A 20639-nucleotide genomic window follows, 5' to 3' on the forward strand; every position below is an offset into this window, starting at 1 on the left:
CTGTGATTAATGAAGTCCTCGTGGTTATTTTTCTGAGGAATTATTACATTTCTAGTAACTTGGTTGACATCAAGACCTTGGATACTTACAAGCTAGTGAAGAACCTAGGTACCTGTTATAGCAGCAATATCATGGGTAGCAGAATTTGCCATAGTTAATATCCCCTCAAGCGATCTGCTGCGGGAACATAGATAAGAATAAGTACTACGTATAGATAGCCGTCTCAAGGTTTTGATAGAAAGAGGCGCCATCTAGTTCTCAAGCTCCGTACTCGCTTCTGCTTGTAACACGGTGCTTTCGTCGTTCATGGTTCGTATCCAGATATTATTCCAAATATTATTTTGAGGCGCAGTTTTATTTCGGTAGATTTTTTTCCAAAACAATGCAACAGTGCATTAATTTGGAAAAAAAATCTACCAAAATAAAACTGCACATAACCAATTGCTAAACAAGGTAAAAGAAATAAAAAACAAATATGTAAATCATTTAAAACTTTTATTTTTACTTTTATGTGATACAAAATATCTGTGCGCTAACATTTTCATAGGACAATTTTCATCAAAAACTATATTTTTACCATTTAATATATTATTTATTTCTTTACACCAGTCATTTATCATCAAGGAAATTCCTTTACATATTATAAGTTCTTTAACTTTTTCTTTATGACTTTCGCATGTCACAAAATTTAATGTTACAAGAGAAGTGGTTACCAATTTTATATATTCGGATATTTGATCCGATTCACACTGTGTTGATAAAATTAACAATGTGATTTCTTCTATATGCAATAGGCATTCCAGCAAATGTTTATTGGGATAGTGAAGATTGCATTTTTCTGAATATTTTTTCATAGTTATAAATTTTGAATAGATTTCTTCACCATCCCCTTCTAAATCACTTTTACACATTTCACAATAACCAATATTTTTATAAATTGTTTTAATAACCCAACCACTACAATAAGCAGCTGCTGCGCATTTTTCGATGTTTAACGGATTTTGGCTTTTTATTAAATTATCAATGTTGGTTAGATCCATGTTTATGTGATCAAAATTTATTATTATATTTTTAGGTAAGGGCCTAACAATGTTTTCATAAAAAAGGTATTTGAGATTTTGTAAACAATAGCCATCATCACTTTCGCAATTAGCCCCAATTGATTTAGGCGACACCATATTATTTATTAAAAGCGCTTTATAAGAAGCCTCAAATGCCGGCACTGTAGGCATTATATTTCGATGCCCATGAGCCCTTATTGCACCAAAAAAATTTTCTAAAGGGTCTTGATTGAAATTGCGCAGCAGTAACGATTTGAGCCCAATGGAATGTAATTTTTTTGTTATTTGCTGGAATGCTTCTATAGTTTTAATCCAACTTCTTAAAGATGGAACCACCCCTGAGCGTGCTCCACCAACAAATTGCATGGATTTTAATATTGGTAGACTTTTATACCACAACTTATGATGTGGTGACTTTGGCGAGACCGCAGATCGGTAAACTTTACCCTTTTCAATTCTGTTGTAACTACCGTTTACGGAATCGAACAAATTGTCGAAAAATAATAAAATTTCTGCAGTATCTTGAGCTTCTTTTGGGATTCTGCCAGTTCCTATAAACAAACACATTATATAGTTACATACAAGTATAAAATATATTTACATACTTGTTTTAAATAAAATTATTATAAGGTAGTCCAGATAGTGTCGTGCACCAAATTAATTTTAATTTATTAATTCGTTAATCAAATTAATTGTAGTCAAGTCCAATGTATTCAATGCATTTTTGTAAAATTAAATCCTTATGTTAAAGTCAGTTAAAAACGAATCTAGACATTATGAAATCATGGAATATTTCCAAGCAGATGACATGAAACTCTTGCAGTAGAAACTAAGTTATAAATTATAATATTCGTGACTATGATGACTGGCATAAAAGGCAAGTACAAATAAATGTTTACCTGCTGTAAATCCCATGGCAACGCTGACAGTTTTACTAAAAAGTTCCGTGCAGTATTTAACCTTCATTTTAGGTATTAAATTAGGAATTACATGGCGCGCGGTAAGTTTAGGAATTAAGCGCATGCCTTTATAGCTTGGGCCCTTTTTGTATAGAGCTTCTAAATGGGCCCATTTTGCCGTGCGCTTTTTCCCATTCAGAGTAAATTCCAAATTTTTTGTAATCAGATTGTTTCTTATTCCTTTTAAAAGATGAGGGGGGTCGTATAGTGGGTAAATTTTGTGTTCGTTGATTTCAAAAAACCCCCCTTTAAATTCTTGATTCTGCCTTATATAATGACCTTTGGTGTCATTTATTAGTGAATTTATGGCAGCCATATTAGTGGATCCCTGGTCGCACGTTGTCGAAATGACTTTGAGTCCGGTTGCTAAAACGTTTTCAATTACTGTTTTTAATTGCCTTTTGAGCTTCTCCGTTTTTGTGGATCCAGTACAAAAGCTATAAGCGACAGGCTGCTTAAATTTTTTGAATACTCCTCTGACCATAAATACCAACACGTGATCAGCAAATTTTCTTTCGCGTTCGAATCCGTCGTCCTCAAAACCTTTTATTTTATCGGTATGTTTATCAAATGCAACATGGGCAGCAATGGCCATTTCGTCAAATATTATAGAGCAATATCTATGCTTACTAGGCATTTTTTCTACCCTTTTCTTTAAATTATTAAAGATAATATCATTTATCCCAGGCATTAAATATGTTTTCGTCATTAATTTGTTCAAGGTAGTTTTTTTCGGCAGAACACATATTTGGCTCAGCAAGCGATATGCCTTTGGACTAGGTTTATATAATGATAATGCCAATATCTTTTCATCTAATGTGAAACGATGTCCTTTGGGGTGTTTTGTAGATTGTCTTATTTGCATATCAAAAAATGTTTTTGCTGCTGGTGACAAGTCTTTTGTAACATATTGATAAGCTTTGGAACGGGTCAATTTCTTGGCTATTTGTAACTTCTCTATTAGTCCCGCTTTTGCTTTTTTGCATCGTCTGAGTTCCGCTTGTGTTTTGGCGACTGCTTTATATAGATCTTGTTCAAATTGGTTCTTGAACATATGGCCTAAAATTAAGAAATGGTAAGAGTTAGTTTAATATAACCACATTATTATGTATAAAAAGAAAAATATATATTTTCCTTACTTCTAATAACACCACTGTGAGTCCTTGTGCTTGGCTGCTTGCTTGCTGCTTGCTGGTCATCCATTGTCATGGGCGGAGGCCTTTTAGAAGTTGGTTGTGGTGCACCTGAAAAGAAACACATTTTATAATTTACTTCATTCTGGTTCAAATGAGCATGGTATCTTGAAAGATAATAAGAACCTCTTCTTCTCTAATTAATTCTGGTGCTCAAATTCACAAAATTTCATACAAATAATCCGGCCAGATATTTGATTATGAGATTAGAGTTATGCAATAAAGATTTTGAATTTGAGTTTAACTAAGATTAAAACAAAGAGGCAAGATACGGCTTATGCGTCTCGTAAATGTCGAGTTCGAATGGCGTCCCAGGATGGCATTTTTGACAGGTAACAATCGGCCTTACCTACACATTACACGCACGGAGAGCCTTTTTGTAATGTTTTTACCCGACTGCGCCAGAAGTATGGTTATGTTTTTTTTAAATAAGCTCATACATGTGTCGTCTAAAATCATCCATAAGAGTTTATCCCGGCTCAGCGGCTGGGCATCAGTTTTCATTTATAAAATAAAACAAAACTTACTTCTAGTAACACCAGTGTAAATCATAGTGCTTGTGCTTGGCTGCTGGTCATCCATTGTCATGGGCTGAGGCCTTTTAGAAGTTGGTTGTGGTGCACCTGAAAAGAAATACATTTTATAATTTACTTCCTTCTGGTTCAAATGAGCATGGTATCTTGAAAGATAATAAGAACCTCTTCTTCTCTAATTAATTCTGGTGCTCAAATTCACAAAATTTCATACAAATAATCCGGCCAGATATTTGATTATGAGATTAGAGTTATGCAATAAAGATTTTGAATTTGAGTTTAACTAAGATTAAAACAAAGAGGCAAGATACGGCTTATGCGTCTCGTAAATGTCGAGTTCGAATGGCGTCCCAGGATGGCATTTTTGACAGGTAACAATCGGCCTTACCTACACATTACACGCACGGAGAGCCTTTTTGTAATGTTTTTACCCGACTGCGCCAGAAGTATGGTTATGTTTTTTTTAAATAAGCTCATACATGTGTCGTCTAAAATCATCCATAAGAGTTTATCCCGGCTCAGCGGCTGGGCATCAGTTTTCATTTATAAAATAAAACAAAACTTACTTCTAGTAACACCAGTGTAAATCATAGTGCTTGTGCTTGGCTGCTGGTCATCCATTGTCATGGGCTGAGGCCTTTTAGAAGTTGGTTGTGGTGCACCTGAAAAGAAATACATTTTATAATTTACTTCCTTCTGGTTCAAATGAGCATGGTATTTTGAAAGATTATAATAACCTCTTAAGACCTGATTCTGGTGCTCAAATTCACAAAATTTCATACAAATAAACCGGCCAGATATTGAGATTATGGGATTAGAATTACGCAATAAATATTTTTAATTTAAATTTGAGTTTTACCCAAGATTAAAACAAAGAGGTAAGATACGGCTTATGCTTCTTGTAAATGTGAAACTCGAATGGCATCCCAGGATGCCATTTTTGACAGGTAACAATCGGTGTTTTAGATGACCTAAACTGAACTGGCCCACCAAACTCATTGACAGGGGGACGCCACCATCGTTCAACTTTATAGTTTCCTGCTGCTTTTACACTGCGCGGAAATTAGAAAAGTCAAGTTAATGTGAACACACACCAAACAGCGGGGTGGGGATGAAAATCATTTATTTTTCATCCCCACCTCACTGTTCGGTGTGTGTTCACATTGACTTGACTAATTTCCGCGTAGTGTAAAAGCATCATCCAGCATGGAAAAAGTCGGAACCAGCTATCCGGTATTGACGGTGGCGCCCCGCTGTCAATGTCACGGATAGGACAGTTAAGTATATTGGGTCTATACCTACGCATTACACGCACGGAGAGCCTTTTTGTAATGTTTTTACTCGACTACGCCAGAAGGAGGGTTATGTTTTTTTTTAAATAATAATAACTCATACATGTGTCGTCTAAAATGAGTTTATCACGACGCGCATCCTAGCCCGGCTGGGCATCAGTTTTCATTTATAAAATAAAACAAAACTTACTTCTAGTAACACCAGTGTAAGTCATAGTGCTCGTGCTTGGCTGCTGGTCATCCATTGTCATGGGCTGAGGCCTTTTAGAAGTTGGTTGTGGTGCACCTGAAAAGAAATAAATTTTATAATTTACTTCATTCTGGTTCAAATGAGCATGGTATTTTGAAAGATTATAATAACCTCTTAAGACCTGATTCTGGTGCTCAAATTCACAAAATTTCATACAAATAATCCGGCCAGATATTTGATTATGGCATTAGTTTTACATAAGATTAAAACAAGGGAAGATACACTTATACGTCTCGTCACGCTCGAATGGCGTCCCAGGATAGCATTTTTGACAGGTAACAATCAATCTTACCCACACATTACACGCCTTTTTGTATTGTTTAAATATGAACAATTTAAGAACTAAAAAGAAAGACCACGGCATCACTTTTCATTTTAATACAATGAAAAAAAAACATGATGTCAGTGCCTTGTTTTCACGTCCACTGCTGGACAAAGCCCTCCTCCAAGGTCCAGCATAATTTTTTATATTATGCAATATAAAATTTCAGTGTCCTAGTTACAATAGGCTCAATCAATGCTGGGTTATTATTTATTCCGATTTTTGCCACTTGACATTTTGTCCATTGTTTCATTTTTGTTATAATCTTACCCCCTTACTAATAAAAAGTTACACAGTTGTTGAACACTGTTTTAAAATGATATTTCCATACTAAACGTCACTTTAAAAAACTGTTCAACGAGCGTGTAAGTTTTATTAGTAAGGGGGTTAATAATTAAAAGTTCTGTAAACTCTTATAACTGTTTATGAACTCATACTGATTTGTAAATAAACTATAGGTACAATACCATTTAATGTTTTGCTGTTTTATAAAAGAGAACACTAATCATATTTACTTACTAGTATTAGGACCACAATAGATCTCTTTATATGTGGGTGGCTGCTGCTCACACACGTCCATAGGCTCTGCTGTGTAACTGGATGGGACATCTAAAAAATAAAGACAAATTTAATATTTCATCCGTCATAAGAATAAAAAATTGCTCGACTTGGAGATATGTAGAACAACATACATGGTGACATTGCAAGATGTTGCCTTAGTATATTAGGAATGTCAGGACTTAATTTATGCGAAAGAAGAAAACCACGCTCCAGTCTACAGTGGTTGCGGGTTCCAATCCTGCAAGGCCATAATTTTGGTACAAATGTCAATCCATAATTATTATGGCTTTTATACATTATAAACATAGTAGGAACTTATTTATGTTAGTAGTTAGTGTCACAAAATTTATGTACCCTATTTTTATAGGGAACTTAGGTAAATGTGTTAGGTACAACTAGTTTATTACAAAATTAACAACTAAGATTTTGGAAGAATGGTGTATAATGTAGGTAATGATAACCTGTGTCTTAGTTTAATTACAAGTAATTAATTAAAAGTTAATAATTTACGGATGTATTTTTACACAAATTCACATGCCAGCTGCGCTGGTGAGATAAATTGCACATCTCTTTAACATAAGACCACTTTTAAATTTAGTACCACACTATCTCGGTGAATAAAATTTTAGAATGTGTGAAAAAATTATTACATAGGTAATAATTATTATTGTCCTATATGTATATGTATAACTAACTAAAATACCTGGAAGATGCAGTGTTGGAATTGCCAGTTTGCTCAATCTGTTTTTCGGGTAATGATATATTTTATTAAAATGAAGATGGCAAATTCTTCTGTTGGCAAATATATGTTTGTCATCCTCTCCATCAATACCAGCATTTTTCACCCATGTGCGAAACTTTTCCAACTCTTTCAATGGATTCGGAAAGCTATGAAGAATGGCACCTGCAAAATGAGATTTAAGTTAATGTCAAATTGTAATCTTTCTCAGTTATAGTTTGTTGTAACACCTGAAGCTTGGCGCAAATGGGCTATTGACCAAAGCCACCGGTGGCCATCAACATATTAAAATACAAGTTATTTTTAAATTGAATTTTCTTTTATTATGTCTCCGTAACAATTTGTGCACTCCATTAGTTTAGAGTATTATATTATTGAGTGGCATTGTAAACTAATAGTGGGTTAGGTAAGATTACAAATTGTAGTCTAACTGCGCCAGATTATAATCTGGCATGAGTTCACAATTTATTTTTTGGTGGCATAAACATTTTTTTTAATTTTATCATCACGGATTGCAATAAATTTATACTCTCACAAGTTTGAAGGTTGTTTGTTGTTAAGACTTTAGTTGTACTTTATTTAGATACCTATTCATTCTACATCATCAGATTAAGATGAGATTGAATAGTAGGTAGGTACAAGTTTTATTAAAGTAATAAATTTTGATGGCACTTGGCAGCTAAGTAAAGCATAAGGTTGGTTATTTGTAGGTAACCATTTATTACTGTTACAAGTATTTATTTACTAACCATTTTGAAGTGATGATTTGCATGAAGAAACACAGCAGATCTTCTGAGGCATGGTTGTGGTCACACAAGCACATAAACAAAAGTAAAAGTTCACTTTCTCAGAGTCACTATCTCAACACGACACGTAGGTATAACAGAGTCACTATCTCAGTCACTTTCTCAACACACACAAGACCTGAAGTTAGAACGGAGGAGCATTAGCTCGACTCAACGTTTTACTATCAAGGATCGCGAATGCAAAGAGAAAGAAATCCAATAAGAAAACGGAGCGCGCAACAGCAACGATCAAGTTTTCAAATTAGAATGTCAGATTTGACGTTCAAGTGGTTAACCGACATATTATGGAAGCGTTCACACGATTCAAGACTTTTTAAAACCAATTTTAATTTTTCTTGATTATAAAGTTTTAAGAGACTATAAAATATTTTATAGAGTTCTATTTCAATTAAATAACTTTTAATAATAAAACATTGTATAACAAATTAATATTTTTATAAACGTAAACGCATTTTAAGGTCAAAAAAGTACGGGGTCAGGCGGATAGATGGCGCTTGCGAGCCTCGATTTGATACGTATTAAGAAAGACGAACTAGCATGTGCGGGAAGGCGCTAATGCGTGAAGTGCTAGTGACCTCCCCCCCCCCTTTCCCGCGGGAATAAAAAAAAAATACCTATGTGCATTTTCCCTAAAATAGCTTATCATTATTACCGTTACATACTATCGAGTCACATTTTTGGAATCTGGATAAAATTACCCGTCTTGTGGTGTAACTTTTAAGGCTAACAAATATATATTTTAGGTACAAAACTTACTTGAAAAAAAAAGGTTCCTCATTTTTGTCACTTTTTGTGATTGCACTTGATTCACCTTCAAAATTAAAAGCAATGTTATATATTAACACTTATTTCCAAAGTTAATCACATTATACACGTTTTTTATAAAGAAAAACACACTTCCAAAGCATCTAAACGATAAAAAACATCCATCTTTATCACTACCCAGACGGGCGCCGCGGAGCGCGTCATCTTCAAACACAGACTGAGAAAAATTTTGTTTGAAAAGCAACCATAGTGCCTAGAAAATATAGCTATCACATTCATACTTAAGCATTATTACTTTCGTGCGAAAGAAACAGAACTATATTTTTTAAATGACAGGGTCCCGAACTCGGACAAGTGATTTGCGGCGGGAGCCGCCGCAGATCACTTTAGAGCTTCGTGATTTACGTCTCCCCCCGCCGAAGATCGCTTGAGAGGATATTTGAAGAAATAAATAAGTACTTCATCATTTTTATTTTGTGTAAAATATGCAGCTTTATATTGCTAATGCAGGACACATTAAATAGTGGAACAAAACATAATTTATGTAATGGTGTAAGTTTTAGTGATGCTAATCTGTTCATGTTATTTTTTACTTCAACTTAAACTTTGTGTTTCATCCAAAGCATTGAAAAATTTACACAAAGTATGGATATTATGAACCTCGATAATGTTTAGAGTTGTGCATTAGAATAAAGTTGTGAAAATTGAACGGTGTCCATTATTGGTAGTTGAAAAATACCATTTTTATTTATTTATTTAATTAAAATGCAAGTGAGCTTACAGATTTATATCCAAAGGGCTCACATTGCTAATTTAAAATTACATTTAATGTTAGTAAGTACTTATATCTATTTATGGTTAGTAGACAAATACAATCTTATTTTTTTTACAAAACACTAAGGAGTTGGCAAAGATGTCGACGTCTTGGACGGTTTGCGTAAACATGTTTAAAAGACAGAGTGCCCTGGGAGTTTCTATGGTATGTGAGGCTGAAATATGCAATAGAGAAGGGTATAGCTAACTAACCACCAAAGAAACTTAATTGTGTTATTATATCAAAACCAAACTTTAGTGTTAGTGGGCGGGGCATACCTATAGCTGTTTTTTTATTGATATTATTTCTTAAATGCTGACCATAAATTGGACCAAAAACTGATAAAGAGGCAAGTTGGTAAATAAATAAGTAATCCTCACCCTCCATGGATGGACAATCTTGAAGGAGGTTGTATGATTCACATGGAAATGGGCAGCGCAGAGCTATTCATTGTGAACATCCTTGGAGTAAGTCTTAGTCCGTGGATGTCCTTTGGCTGAAATAAAAATGACAATTAAGACCTTCACTTCTTCTTCTTCTTCCTCGGTCCCTCACTGATGAGGATCGCGACCACAGATAGTGTTCCTCCACAGACTGCGGTCATAAGCTGTGTGGACCGCACGCACGATGCACCTTCACTTAGGCACTTAGATAAGATTCATTTAAACTGTAAGACAGAAAAATTCTAAAAGTTTTCAAAACAAGACTCATTAGGGAATCAAACTGAGCAATTTTGATCTTATATTTAGACCTCTATTTGATTCAATTGTAAGTAGCCAGCTGGCTTGATGAAATTACCCACTTGCATTATCTCTGTTTAATACTATACCTACTAATTACTTACCAATATTATAAACCTGAAGAGTTTCTTATGTTTGCTTGAATGTGTTAACACACTTAAATCTCAGGAACAGGGTTGAATGATTTAAATCACAATTTTTGTTGCATGATTCTTTTAACACAATCACTGATTTAAATCAATTGAAAATGCTGGGAGTGCATATTGATCAACTGTAATGTTTGAAAACAATGTTAATTAGGTGTAGGTATGAAATGGCCGTTTTGTATGGAGAATTTGAATATTTTTAATTTTTCCCCAGCATTTTTGCGAGCTATATCCTATAGCTTAATGTTGTCTCTAAAGAAAACATCAATATTGATATCTTTAAACAATTTCTCAGAAAGTAAAAATCCAACACAGAAATATTTTTTTTATTAATTTAAATTTTACGATTGTGTTGGATAGACCCCTGTATCGTGGAAGACTTATAAATTTAAGGCTATACATATGTATAACATCACCCTATCTATAGTCAATAGGGGCGGAGCAGTAGAGAAAAATGTTGCGAAAACAGGAAATGTTATTCAAACTATTTTCACGTGGACGAAGATGGTTGAATTGAAGTGCCTAGGCAATGCTGCCTGAGTAACTTTAACGGGCATCTTGATGATGAACACGTTAAATTGGGCAGGGTACTCACCTGCCATGTAGCACGTAACGTAGCATGTAACGTATCCAACCTTCATGTGAGTACGGCTCGTCCACGGTGATCGCGTATCTAGCTGCGAGCTCCTGGATCCCATTGCGAGCCGCCTTTGTGCTTCTAGTGATACCGCCAGTCGGCGAGTCGCTGCGATTTCCCTGCGAACCACGCGCGAGCAGCTCGCAGCGGGCTCGTGCCTATGTACTCACTTGATACAGTATCTGATACGTTACATGCTACACGGCTAAAGCCCGGTCCGTGAGCACGTAGAATTTTGTCCAATGACCCCTTTCTACCCATCCTTATCGCTCGCGCGTAATTATGTTGCTATCGCGCTCGCACACTCACTGCGGGTGCCAGTCGCACAGTCGCGACAGCAATATAATTACGCGCGAGCGATAAGGATGGGTAGCTAGGGGTCATTGGACAAAATTCTACGTGCTCACGGACCAGACTATAGATGAGTACCCTGCTTGGTAGTAAAGTTGGAGGGGGTGCGCTTGCAACTTGCAGGTGATGGTGGGCACATACGGCGCGGGCGGCGGCGTGGGCGGCGTGGTGGGCGGGCGCGGCGCGCTGCTGCCGGCGCCGGCGGGCAAGGCCGTCATCTCGCGCCCGCCCACCAGGAACACCAACGGCGCCAAGGACTCCGAAGGACCCCCTGTCACGGTCTTCATCGGTGAGTTTCATTTGCTTTACATAGATTTGTTTTAGTGATGATGTAAAGTTCTTCACTAATGTAAGGTGAAGATCTTTATTGACCATCCCCCCTAGACAAGTTGCACTTTTTGATCGAATCGAAAATAGAATCAGTTAAAATTCCATACAAAAAAAGGCTTTTCGACCATTTTACGACTGGTTTTTGATTAAAATGTGCACTTTGTCATCCACGCATCATAATATACCATTTTTAGAAAACGGAGTTTCTACTTTTGATCATTTATTGTCTGACTTGTATTCAGGGGGCGTAGTGTGAGTTTAGTTTAGGTACGTCAAATGTATTCGATGTCGACTGCGTAAAAAGTGACATTAAATGTATGACGGATTGCAGCGCCACTAGCGGAAACTTTCAAGAACTAAAATCTTCATAAATATTTTTTAACGCGTTCGCTAGTTTGATGTAAACTTACACTAAGCCCTCAGGTCACTTATGTTGAAGTTACAAGCTAACCACAAATGTCAAATAGAAACTAACTCGTATTTTCGCTTATTCTAAACAGCCAGCTCTTACAATCATGGCATTTTTATCTTGAGGTCATTGCATATTCATTTCTCATATGTATTATGAAAGAAAGTAAAGAGTCGTGGTGGTTGGTCCCGGGCAGGGAACATAACGTCGCGCGCGCCGGACGCCATGATCCGCGCGCTGCTGGGCGCGTGCGGGCCCGTGCTGAGCTGGAAGCGCGTGTCCACCTTCGGCTTCTGCGAGTTCGCCAGCCCCGAGGCGGCGCTGCGCTGCGTGCGCCTGCTGCACGAGCGCGCGCTGGCCGACAAGAAGCTGCTGGCGCGCACCGACGGCAAGATGCAGGCGCTCGTCGACACCTACAAGAGTGAGTGTGGCCTACAGGTGAAGGACTCGAGGCTTGAGTCCTCAGCCCCGAGGCGGCGCTGCGCTGCGTGCGCCTGCTGCACGAGCGCGCGCTGGCCGACAAGAAGCTGCTGGCGCGCACCGACGGCAAGATGCAGGCGCTCGTCGACACCTACAAGAGTGAGTGTGGCCTACAGGTGAAGGACTCGAGGCTTGAGTCCTCAGCCCCGAGGCGGCGCTGCGCTGCGTGCGCCTGCTGCACGAGCGCGCGCTGGCCGACAAGAAGCTGCTGGCGCGCACCGACGGCAAGATGCAGGCGCTCGTCGACACCTACAAGAGTGAGTGTGGCCTACAGGTGAAGGACTCGAGGCTTGAGTCCTCAGCCCCGAGGCGGCGCTGCGCTGCGTGCGCCTGCTGCACGAGCGCGCGCTGGCCGACAAGAAGCTGCTGGCGCGCACCGACGGCAAGATGCAGGCGCTCGTCGACACCTACAAGAGTGAGTGTGGCCTACAGGTGAAGGACTCGAGGCTTGAGTCCTCAGCCCCGAGGCGGCGCTGCGCTGCGTGCGCCTGCTGCACGAGCGCGCGCTGGCCGACAAGAAGCTGCTGGCGCGCACCGACGGCAAGATGCAGGCGCTCGTCGACACCTACAAGAGTGAGTGTGGCCTACAGGTGAAGGACTCGAGGCTTGAGTCCTCAGCCCCGAGGCGGCGCTGCGCTGCGTGCGCCTGCTGCACGAGCGCGCGCTGGCCGACAAGAAGCTGCTGGCGCGCACCGACGGCAAGATGCAGGCGCTCGTCGACACCTACAAGAGTGAGTGTGGCCTACAGGTGAAGGACTCGAGGCTTGAGTCCTCAGCCCCGAGGCGGCGCTGCGCTGCGTGCGCCTGCTGCACGAGCGCGCGCTGGCCGACAAGAAGCTGCTGGCGCGCACCGACGGCAAGATGCAGGCGCTCGTCGACACCTACAAGAGTGAGTGTATACAAATGATCTTCATAGAAACGCACCGAGCGCTGTTTGTATGTCAGCGCGCCAATACGTATGCGGCGCGCACGCACTCACTGACAAAATTTATCGTGGATTGGTTGCGCCGTACGTAATACCGCGGCCCGCGCGTATTTATTTGTTTATAACGATAAGTAAATCAATCAACCTAGGTATTAATCCGCAATACAAACATAGTACTTATTTTATATTTTTTACGTGCGTGTATGGGGTGAATTGGGGTGTGGAATACAATTAAACATCTCATTTGCATATTATTTTGAAGTTATCGTAAAAAATATTCAATTTCCAAAAGATTTTTATTTTGAGTAAGTTAAATAAACAAGTAAAAATATTTTATTGTGTATAAAATACGATTTCACAATCATTTTATTTTATTTAAATAAATTAATTAATGATTCGATAAAGACACGTCTTGATCAAAACTTTTTCGAAAGTAATTTGGACAAAATGCTTATTCTACAAGGAAAATTATTTTGTATTTAAATTGAGTAATGCAGTTTTGAGGATTGAATAAACTACAGCGAGAGCGACACCCCTACGTGTTTAGGCTATCATCGCTCGCTCGCGACTCGAGTTGGCCTTCTTATTTGTTTTTTGTATGCTAACGAACACCCATTTTGCTATTTTACACGTACCGGAAAACGCAGTGTGGGTCGTCCACCCACAAGGTGGACCGACGACCTGATAAAGGTAGCGGGAAGGCGCTGGATGCAGGCCGCTACCAACTGTGCGATGTGGAAGTCATTTTTTTTTTTTTTTTTTTTTTAAAGATTATTAGTAATTTGTTATTGCACAAATTACTAATACTCCCGTTAGCCCCTCGTACTAAGCTAAATATGCTTGTGTTACGAGTGAGCTCACCACAATAGTCAAGCGGCGGCGGGGACCGAACCCGCGTTCCCCGGATCACGAGTCGGCCAGTCCGACCCCTTCACTGTTCGGCTATCGTGGCTTATAGTCATTGGAGGAGGTCTATGTTCAGCAGTGGACGTCCTGTGGCTGAAATGATGATGATGATGATGATGCTAAAGACCCCTCGCCTTGCAGCGGAGCAGCGGTCGCGGCTGGGCGCGGAGGAGGGCGCGCCGGGCACGGAGGGCGAGGCGCCGTACCTGGACGCGCGCCAGCGGGCCCTCGACGCCGCCGCCGAGCGCAAGCTGGCGCAGATCATGCAGGACTACCAGCACGACATCAACAACTACGAGCTGCTGCAGAAGGGTACGAGCACGTGACCCCGAGCTACCCGTCCTTGTCGCTCGCTCACGCGCAATGAGGGCTATCGTTTTTATACTTAACAGTTGGCACCCCTGGGGATTGACAGGACCTCACTCTACAGTGGCGCCATCTGATATGATTGGGGGATTCTACCTGAAGAAGGAGGAAGAAGCATACTATAAAAATGAAGCTACCCTGGAAATGGAAAAAAATCAAGAAGATTACTGATGACTAGGCAGCATGGTCTTTGACCTTAGCCTGTTCCAGAAGGAACGAATGGAACCAAAAAAAAAAAAGTGGCGCCATCTTGATGAGCGCAAATGTGATAGTCTTCCTACCACTTTCGCGATCACCAGTCGGCGCCACTGTCTTCGCTCCTAGCAAGTGACAGGTCCTTACTCTACAGTGGCGCCAACTGGTGAGCGCTAAAACGATAGCCCTCATTATGTTGCCGTCGCGCTCGCATACTCACTGCGGGCGCCCGTCGCACAGTCGCGACAGCAACATAATTACGCGCGAGCGATAAGGACGGGTAGCTTGGGGTCATTGGACAAAATTCTACGTGCTCGGAGACCGGGCTTCAGCGGTGGAGGCGGTATCTAATCTCTCGTCCCCCGCAGAGGAGGCCATCTCGAAGACGGCGCGCGTGCTGGAGGAGGCGGACATCTCGGAGGAGAAGCGCGACGTCATCCACCGCGAGATCGGCAAGTTCCGCGAGAGCATGAAGGTAACGCCGCGTCCGGCTCCCCTCACCCCGCCCCCTCCGTCCCGTTAATGCGCAGCCGGCCGGGCACACGGACACGTCCACGGCGCACGCCGCCAGCGCGGCAGTCAAGATCTTGCGGGTAGATTCTGAATGTTCACTTTAAAACTCTTTGTTGTGTAATATTTTAACTATGCAGGCTCGCTCTGGATGACGGTCTCACCCGGGGTGCAGATTTGATCGATGATGAACAGGGCTTGCCTGAAATGTTTATGGAAGGCCTTTGGGTTGTGTGAATTTGTAAACATACAGTCGACAACTCTTTGGCAACGTGTTTCTATTGCCTAAATTTGCTAATAGTATATCTTTTTTTCAAATAGGAGGGTAAAAGAGGTCAGTAACTTTTCTGTTAATGAGTTTTGAATTTTCTGAAACTAATATTAAAGACTCAATGTTAAATTAAAATATTTTTTATCGATATTTTAGATGAAAGAAATATTGTTTTCGTAAATTCCTTTATGTATTGAAACGGTAGGTAGCAAGATCTATTTGGCAAAAGTGCATAAAGCCCATTACTCGCTAAAGCACACATCAGCAGAGTGGATTCTAACGCGTTCAGTGTATACAGAATCTATTTTTTTCATGAGAAATCTTTTGCAATGCCTTTAATGGTCAATGTCAGTTTTAAAAACGAATATCGAGTTGTAAATTCGCGGCAACCTTTCGTCGATGATTTATAAGTCATCGACGTCGCGCGCCCCTGCGATGTATGTCTTAGCGTTGTGGGCGCGGCGCGGCGTGCGTTGTGTCGCGGCGGGCTGCGCTGATCTGTTGCGGTGGTAGGTGCCGCGCGGGCGACGGCGCGGCGCGAGAGGCCACGGTGAGTCTGTGCTGTGTCATGTCTCATACCACACACACACACACACGCGCGCACACACACACACACACACACACACACACAACATGTGCTCGACGAATACGCAGCTCGGATCGATCGGCTGCAATCAGATACATCGAATCTTATGTACAAAATTAGTAGCATTATTCTTATTTCATTATTTTCTTTTATCTTTAGCTTTCGATTTCTTACATTTCTCATATCTTTTTTCCTTTTCTTAAATTATATTAGATACATCAACAAATTATATGAACATTTACATGTTTTCTAAACCAGATCAATTTATGGCGTGTTTATTAACGCTCATAAATATTTCAAGAGCATAAAACGCGCCTCACATATAACCACAATTTGTTTTACTTGCTGATGTTTTTCTAAAGATGATAACTCAAACACACACACACTTACACAACACACTTCTTCAGGCGTGATTGACGACTTCCTCCAGATTTTGTAAGATATTATAATATTAAGATAATATTCGGTGTAAATAATATTTTTTTCTAAATTTCAAACTAAGTATTGTTGTAGTTTTTGAACTTGCATAATGACCAGTGGGCCCCCGCGGGGAAGTCGTCGGTCGCAGCTTGTTTCGTTGCAGTTATTTTCTAATCGATTTCTCATCATCACTTCATTTTATAATTATGTCGATAAACCATTGCATTCGGTCATGGCTTGAAGGACCGCTCATCACCTGCGATCCGATAATCGATTAGCCTAGTTTCGTACCGTCCGACGGCACCTTTTAGGAATCGGGTGATCCTTTACACATTCCTTTCTATGTATTACATTACTATCGGCTCACCTCCGACCGAGAGCGCTTCACGACTGCTTACTGATAGGTTCCTAGCATTACCAACAGATGACAGTTCGGCCACACATCTCTTTGATTTATACGTCAATTTATCAGTAAGATGTTTGTAGAAACATGCGACCTATATGAGCGTATCTTATACCCGATTTACTGATTTATTAATGTTATTTTTGACCATTATAAAAGTTACATACTTATTGCCTAATTCGTAAATGCGGGTATTAGGATATTTATAGTTGTCGCTGTACTTTAAATACTGTAAAAAGGAGCGTTCTCGATCGGGGTGGCCCCGGGTTGCGAGTCCGCATTCGTGAGTTGCGGACGAGCGACCGCGACCGGCGCCGCGCGCTCCAGCTCACGCGAGGTTTCAATCCGAGGTTGCTACCATTATCAGTTTTTCTCCCTGAAAATATTGGGAATTTCACCAAAAAACTATTTATACTGCGGTCACGGCAAGCAAACCGGTAGCAACCCTCTTCAAAAGTTATCCCTGCGGTTCGCTCGGAACCGCAGCATTGGCTTGGAGCGCGCTCGCTGGCCGCCGACGTTGGAGCCGCCGCCGGAGCCGCCGCCGCCGCCGGCTGTAAGTAGCCGCCCCGCCGCCGCCGCCGCATCGCAGCTACCGTATGAAACGTGCATTCGATACCGGCGCGCCCGCCCGCTCTCGCTAGACACCTAATGTTCTAGATAAGTTTCCAACATTCATATTTAAAGATATTGCAGTAAGCGGTTTGTCAATAGGATTCATTTTTGGGTATTGAAACACACATTTAAATAATGATTACACATGAGGTGAATCAAAAGTTGAAAGGGGATAAGAAATGTCTACAACTCATACACATAAGGTATACATATATTGACTTGGCCATCGCATGAAAACACGTGTAAATTAAATTATTTAGTGCGATGGCCAAGTCAATAATTTATGTAAAACGTTAAAGATTTCCTGGCCTGGACTTGGTATTACATGGATCTCACAACTTTTTACCGTAGAACTACTGAGTTGCGAGACTTGGTTTTTTTGACAAGTATTGTTTTTGATGGGATCAAAATTTAAGGGGGACTAGAAGCGTCTGCAAGTCATCACACCAGTCGATGTTCCTGCTACTGTGATTACGGACGAGCACCAGTGGCGTGCCTCAAGCGAGCTAATCAATTAATACCTAGCAGAAGGAGAATTGAATCTCCTATTCATCAACTTTTTGGATAAATAGGTTACCACATGAACCAGTTTCAAGCGAGCGCGGGTGGGGCGTCTTTATTATACTATGAATTTGTTTGTGTCACTCCGCCTTTAGTGTAGCGAGAGGTCTCGCGCGCGCCCGGCTCCAAAGTGCGATTTACCCCCTCGAATTTTATTTGAGACAGATTATTATAATTTGAAATGTACCTTTGTAATGTCTTGTAGATGATTATGTATGGTCATATTTAAAATTTTGTCACAAGTACTAAATGCAGGTCATTCATCAACGAATCGATTGAATCTGCTAAAAACTAAACGATGACGATTTTCATGACTAAAAGTATAATGAAAATAAAAATCTATATTGTCCATTTATTATAACATGGCAACATGCTGTGTTGCAAAACAAATGAGGTAACTCAAATTAAAAATAAACCTCATTAATAGTAACACTCAACTTTCGACTTCAACTACAATTTTAAATGAAACTTGTTTTTATTTTTTATTTTATACAGCTAGCTTTTTATTTTCGAAAGTTTCTGTAAGGTTTACAAAATAATCAATTAGTCATTTATTTCTGAAACTCAAATAATTACTCTAATACGAGTAATTATGCTTGCGATTGAGCTGATTTAGAAACGCGTTGTCAAAGCTAAAAAGTGCAGAATATTGGCCTTTTATTGTACTTACTTAATACTGGGAAAATATTCACTTTATGTTTTTTTTCTTTAATTTAATATTTTTGCTCGAGGTCTTTCCGCGCTTTAATTTGTATGGTTTAAAGGATTTATTTTGCAATGAATATACTACAGCTTTGCAATGTTTGCCTAATTCAATGAAAAAACGCGCCGTCTTTTAACATTAAATTGAGACGTATGAGAAGCGATCAGGCCACGCGTTTCTATCAGCCGGTTAGGTTCGCACCTGGGCCGGGCGGCGCCCGAGGCGGCCCGCGCTGAAGGCCGGCTCGTCGGCAGGAGGAGGCCGACGTCGTGGTGCGACGCAAGCGGGAGCCGCGCGCCGCCGAGCGCGAGCGCGACCGCGACCGCGAGCGGGACCGCGACCGCGACCGCAGCGAGCGCGCCGACCGCAACGAGCGCGCCGACCGCAGCGAGCGCAACGAGCGCAGCGACCGACCCGAGCGACCAGACCGACCCGAGCGACCGGACCGAGGTGACCGCGGCGAGCGCGGCGACCGCGGCGAGCGCGGTGACCGCGATCGGGAACGGGAGCGGGAGCGCGAGCGCGACAAGGACAAAGAAAAAGACAAAGAGCGTCAGCCCTCGCGGGAGAGGGACCGAGAGCGCGAGCGCGACAGAGACAAGGACAGGAGGAGGCGCAGTGTTTCCAGGTAAGAGAATATTCATTCATTCATCATCATCATAATTTTTTCAGCCATAGAAAGACATTGATGCGGTATTAGAATGGAGTGTTGTCAATCGTTTAGCATTTAATACTGACAAGTGTAAAGTAATAACTTTTTCACGTAAACGTTCTCCATTGAATGATAATTATTATTTAAATGACACTCCGTTGGAAAGAGTTAATGACATACGAGACCTAGGTTTAATGTTAGATTCTAAGTTGGACTTTCACAAACATGTGACAAAAATTTGTAAAATGACTAGTAAGATATTAGGGTTTGTTATAAGGACGTCTGCTCAATTCGACGATATTAGGGTAGCTAAGATATTGTATAGCGCATACGTCCGTAGCAGGCTTGAGTATGGTTCTATCATTTGGGATCCCTACGAGGATAAATATGCCTTGATGATAGAAAAAATTCAACGCAAGTTTGCTCGCTGGCTGTATAAAAAGAGATACGGATATTACCCTTACTTGTACCCGTCCTTGTTTGTCTCTGGCATGGTAGATTTGGAGACTCTCAAGTTTAGGAGGATAATGTCCAGTATAGTCTACTATCTGTCGATTATACATGGTAAAATTGAAAGTCCCCAGATAGTAGCAAAAGTAGGCTTATTAGTGCCCACGCGAATACCACGGGACGAAACCGGGATTATTGAACCGCGTCGCCGCCCTAGGCTGCTACAACGGCCGGTCACGCGCACCACTCGCGCAGCGAACGCGCCTTCTACCCGCGCACTATGTTTAAGGCGATTAGAGTCCTCAATGACCTTGGGCGTTTGACCTTCACGCCGCGAGCAACACCCGCGTACCCCGCACCAAAACTCCGATTTGACACCGATCAAAAATACACGGGCATAGGTAGATACAGAATAGAATCTCTTTCTTCATACATTGCTGCCTATTATTTTAAACTTAAATTGATGAACCTTGATGTCGGTGTCATTTAACTCAGGCGTAAAGGTATTTAATAAAAATAACAAAATCCATGAACATTTTGTACGGGATAAAATTTTATTTTATTTTTCGTAAATTTTCTAATGATTTTGTCGGTTCAGTCGTTCTCGAAATTTGAACAAACCCGACTTTATTACAAGCTTTTATTTAGCTTGCAATTTATGATGTATGTAGGTAATTACATAAATGTT

At 40.7% G+C, this 20639-nt stretch overlaps 2 protein-coding genes across 2 annotated transcripts in view; one reads left to right on the top strand and one right to left on the bottom strand.

Moving 5' to 3' along the window:
• Window positions 1-20639, top strand: part of LOC135084387 (RNA-binding protein 25-like) — a 52301-nt gene that overhangs the window by 449 nt on the left and 31213 nt on the right. Inside the window, 14 exon segments of the mRNA XM_063979161.1 lie at window positions 11293-11458; window positions 12105-12487; window positions 12540-12649; window positions 12691-12807; window positions 12849-12965; window positions 13007-13123; window positions 13165-13277; window positions 14361-14531; window positions 15149-15255; window positions 16075-16344; window positions 17401-17526; window positions 19104-19192; window positions 19194-19298; window positions 19301-19477. Coding sequence (XP_063835231.1) covers window positions 11293-11458; window positions 12105-12487; window positions 12540-12649; window positions 12691-12807; window positions 12849-12965; window positions 13007-13123; window positions 13165-13277; window positions 14361-14531; window positions 15149-15255; window positions 16075-16344; window positions 17401-17526; window positions 19104-19192; window positions 19194-19298; window positions 19301-19477 — 2168 coding nt within the window.
• On the bottom strand, window positions 4174-8003 carry LOC135084607 (uncharacterized). The gene is made up of 6 exons (XM_063979376.1): window positions 7660-8003; window positions 6875-7075; window positions 6130-6219; window positions 5229-5324; window positions 4313-4408; window positions 4174-4181 (listed from the first exon to the last, which is right to left on the bottom strand). Exons 1-6 carry the CDS (start codon window positions 7709-7711, stop codon window positions 4174-4176), a joined length of 543 nt encoding a protein of 180 aa, XP_063835446.1. The 5' UTR covers window positions 7712-8003.

The sequence above is a fragment of the Ostrinia nubilalis genome, chromosome 26 (genome assembly GCF_963855985.1).
Source record: "Ostrinia nubilalis chromosome 26, ilOstNubi1.1, whole genome shotgun sequence".
Classification (NCBI taxonomy): Eukaryota; Metazoa; Arthropoda; class Insecta; order Lepidoptera; family Crambidae; genus Ostrinia; species Ostrinia nubilalis.

Excerpts from the sequence above, each read along its gene's own strand:
- LOC135084607 (XM_063979376.1), bottom strand. The coding sequence starts at position 7,711 with ATGCCTCAGAAGATCTGCTGTGTTTCTTCATGCAAATCATCACTTCAA. Across the intron at positions 7,076-7,659 it reads CAAATCATCACTTCAAAATG|GTGCCATTCTTCATAGCTTT; the intron begins GTTAGTAAATAA and ends CTCATTTTGCAG. Across the intron at positions 6,220-6,874 it reads TCCAACACTGCATCTTCCAG|ATGTCCCATCCAGTTACACA; the intron begins GTATTTTAGTTA and ends TTTATTTTTTAG.